Below are 2,978 nucleotides of genomic sequence, written 5' to 3' on the forward strand. Positions count from 1 at the left end.
GTAGCTTCCCTTTATACGAAGTAAAAAAGTAAGCCACCCTTTTGAAATCATCCCATGATGTTTCAAATTCCTTCTTATTGACGCCTTCATTTACTGACGAAACATCTACTAAATGTCTTGGGTACGACAGATCGCTAATCGCCCGAAAAGATCCGTCCCCGTTTACCACGGCTCCTAACGGATTTGTCCTAAAGAAACCTATTTTCTTATAGACTTCTTGTTTTGTCCATGGGCCGAACATTCTTCCCGCTTCTAGTTCAACTTTGAAGTTCTCTTCTATCTTCTCTCTTGCTAGTTGTGCCGAAGAGTGGTTGGGTGGACAGTTCTAGTTCAACTTTGAAGTTCTCTTCTATCTTCTCTCTTGCTAGTTGTGCCGAAGAGTGGTTGGGTGGACAGTAGTAATCTTTATTCGGTACGTAAGCCTCCTTGATGCCTTGTGTGAAACCCGTGGTAAACATTCTGATTATATGTTTGTGCTTGGACAGCAGATTTACTTGATACAACTCCTTCTCCCAGACCTCTAAATTCATATTATGAGACGGGCCATTTGGCCATACCCTAGTACGTCTGTTTCGTGCCTCTATCTCTTTCAACGACTGTGATGAATCTAAAACATGTCTTGTTTTGTCTATCCTTGGTTCTTCTGATTTCTCATCGTCAAGACGTACTCTTTCCACTTGGGCTAATCTGTTGTAACAGGCCAAATTATTCAAAAAATTCGAAATTAATGTTAGGGATTCCTTATTCTGAGTTGTCAAATTAGGGTTTTATAGGAAGATTTGACGATGTTGTAGGTCAAGTCAAAGCTTTGTACGCTTTAAATTCTCGTCGGCTTTCATGTATGAAGCTCAGAAGGAGAAAGGTGGGACAAGGGAAAAGACTGCAGGAGAAAGGTGGGACAACGGAAAAGAATGCACTCGAATGTGCTTGGGACGTTGTCATGCAATTGCCGATCACGGTATGCATTTCATTTCTCAACAACTGTGTTCAACTACAAGGCTCACGATCGTTTCCATTTCCCGTCTCCTCGTCTTCCATAGCGCTTCTCTGGGCTTCTGCTCCGCTCTCTTCGCTTCCCTTCTCCCCACTTCGGACCTCTGGTGTCCCGCTGATCACCACCCCGGTATTGCTCGCGTGCAGGTTCTCGATAAGTATCTCGATAGCTTCCCTGGTATCGTTTCCAGTTTCCATTTCCTCGGTACGAACTAGTGCTGGCGTGTCGATTTACCGCCTGACTTGCTTGATTACTAGCGGACTGTGCTGTCGTACTTGCGACGTGTTTTAAGCTCGACGGTTTCGGTTGGTTTGTATATGGACATATGGACGCCTTCGGTCCACCTTCTGCATAGGGATTAGTTTTGTAAGCTCGTTCGTTGAAACTTTCTGCCTTTGTCTTAGCCTGAGTTAACAAATGATCTTGCAACTCCGCCCAGTTTCCTAAAGATCCATCGATGGTTTCTCTCATCACCCCTTGACGGACCAAGCGGCAATATCGCAAAGCCACCATCCAGCCGAAGTCTTTGCGTATCTTCTTCACGATGGTCATATAATGTTCGAACTTCTCTGCAACTGGTTCCCAGTCAGCTGCTCGTAAGTGTACACAAAACAGCTCCATGCAATCGCTCCATGCTTCAAAATTCATCGTGAGTTCTTCCACCGGTCCTTCCCCCCCATACATCCGTTTTTCCTTTTCAACTTTATCTTCTGACTTTGGTGGTAGAAGAGACCACGCTTTCTGGTCCTTCAGCAAGAAGTCCTCATCAAACACCGGTAACGGGATAAATGATTTCAAAGCTTTTAACTTTCTCGTGAGGTGGGGTGACAAAGGAGTCAGTGCGTCCTCCATTTTCGCTGATCCACATCTAAACACTCTTCCATTATGGATCATGTCGCCATTTGACAAAGTTAATGATCCTTTCTTGGCCGCCATGATTGACTTTGCCTTGTTGGACTCTTCCTCCGATTTTGAACCATGGAACCACCCCTCTTCGCCTTCACCGTTAGCTCCGCTTCTCGCTCCCTTCTCGACGACTTGCCTCCCTTCTCTCAAGAACGTAACACTTGGTGTTCTTTGTGCTGGTTCGTGCATTTCACGTTCGCGAGTGCGAGGTTCGTTTGGATCATTCGATGACTCTTCGTCGAAGACGTAGGCGTTTCGGCGTTGGTGTGTCTGTTGTGGCATAGACTGCCTCGCTTCTTCTCGATGTAGTCTCTCGGTAAGTTTCCTTGCTCCCTCTATATCGTCTCGATCAAACGCCTCTTGGATCATCTCCACTAAGGTTTCTCGCCTCGCTTCTACAGATGACGATAACCATTCGACGTATCAGTATCTGGGTTTCCAAACGAATTTACGATGTGGTGTTGGGGGATTCGACTGATGGAAATTGATAACGGATAGTGGTGGATCAAAAAAGATCATGATAACGAATAGCACGTATTGTAAGCCCGTCTCGGCTGAGTCTTATTCTCTTGCCAGACTAGGCTAATCATCTATTGTTAGCCGATTTAGGCTGGGCACCTATTTGCAGCCGGGCCAGGCTAAGATATCTACTGTAAGCCAATTCTTAGGCTGGGCACCTATTAGTAGCCGGGCCAGGCTTCGATTTTCCTTCCCGTTCTACCTCTTCGTTAATCGTTACTAATCTGTTTTTCATACCTCGTATACAAAAGATGGAAAGGGGGAAAAGAAGGAAAGATAATAAAAAGGAAAAAGATGGGGAAATATGGGGAAAGAAGAGAAAAAGAAATTGGAAATAGAAAGAAAAGGAAATGAAGAGAAAGGAAAGGACATTGGATAAGGAAAGTCAGTAATATCACTGTTAGTCTTACCATTCTTTAACCTCTCAAATTCAAGTATCTCTTCATCTTCGTTGACTTGCTCCTCGTCCTCTACCTCTTTAACTCCTCCCCATTCCTCTGTTTCGTCCTCCTCTTCTATTGCTTGTCTTCGCAATGGTACGTGCGACTCCTCTTCATTT

At 44.9% G+C, this 2,978-nt stretch overlaps 1 protein-coding gene across 1 annotated transcript; it reads right to left on the minus strand.

Annotated features, from left to right (window-relative positions):
- Nucleotides 1–1,000: 1,000 nt before the first annotated feature.
- Nucleotides 1,001–2,182, minus strand: MELLADRAFT_84861 (uncharacterized protein; the record flags this gene model as incomplete). The annotated part of the gene is made up of 1 exon (XM_007419112.1): nucleotides 1,001–2,182. The coding sequence occupies one exon, from the start codon at nucleotides 2,180–2,182 to the stop codon at nucleotides 1,001–1,003; it is 1,182 nt and encodes a 393-aa protein (XP_007419174.1).
- Nucleotides 2,183–2,978: the final 796 nt, after the last annotated feature.

The sequence above is a fragment of the Melampsora larici-populina genome (genome assembly GCF_000204055.1).
Source record: "Melampsora larici-populina 98AG31 unplaced genomic scaffold MELLAscaffold_129, whole genome shotgun sequence".
Lineage (NCBI taxonomy): Eukaryota > Fungi > Basidiomycota > Pucciniomycetes > Pucciniales > Melampsoraceae > Melampsora > Melampsora laricis-populina.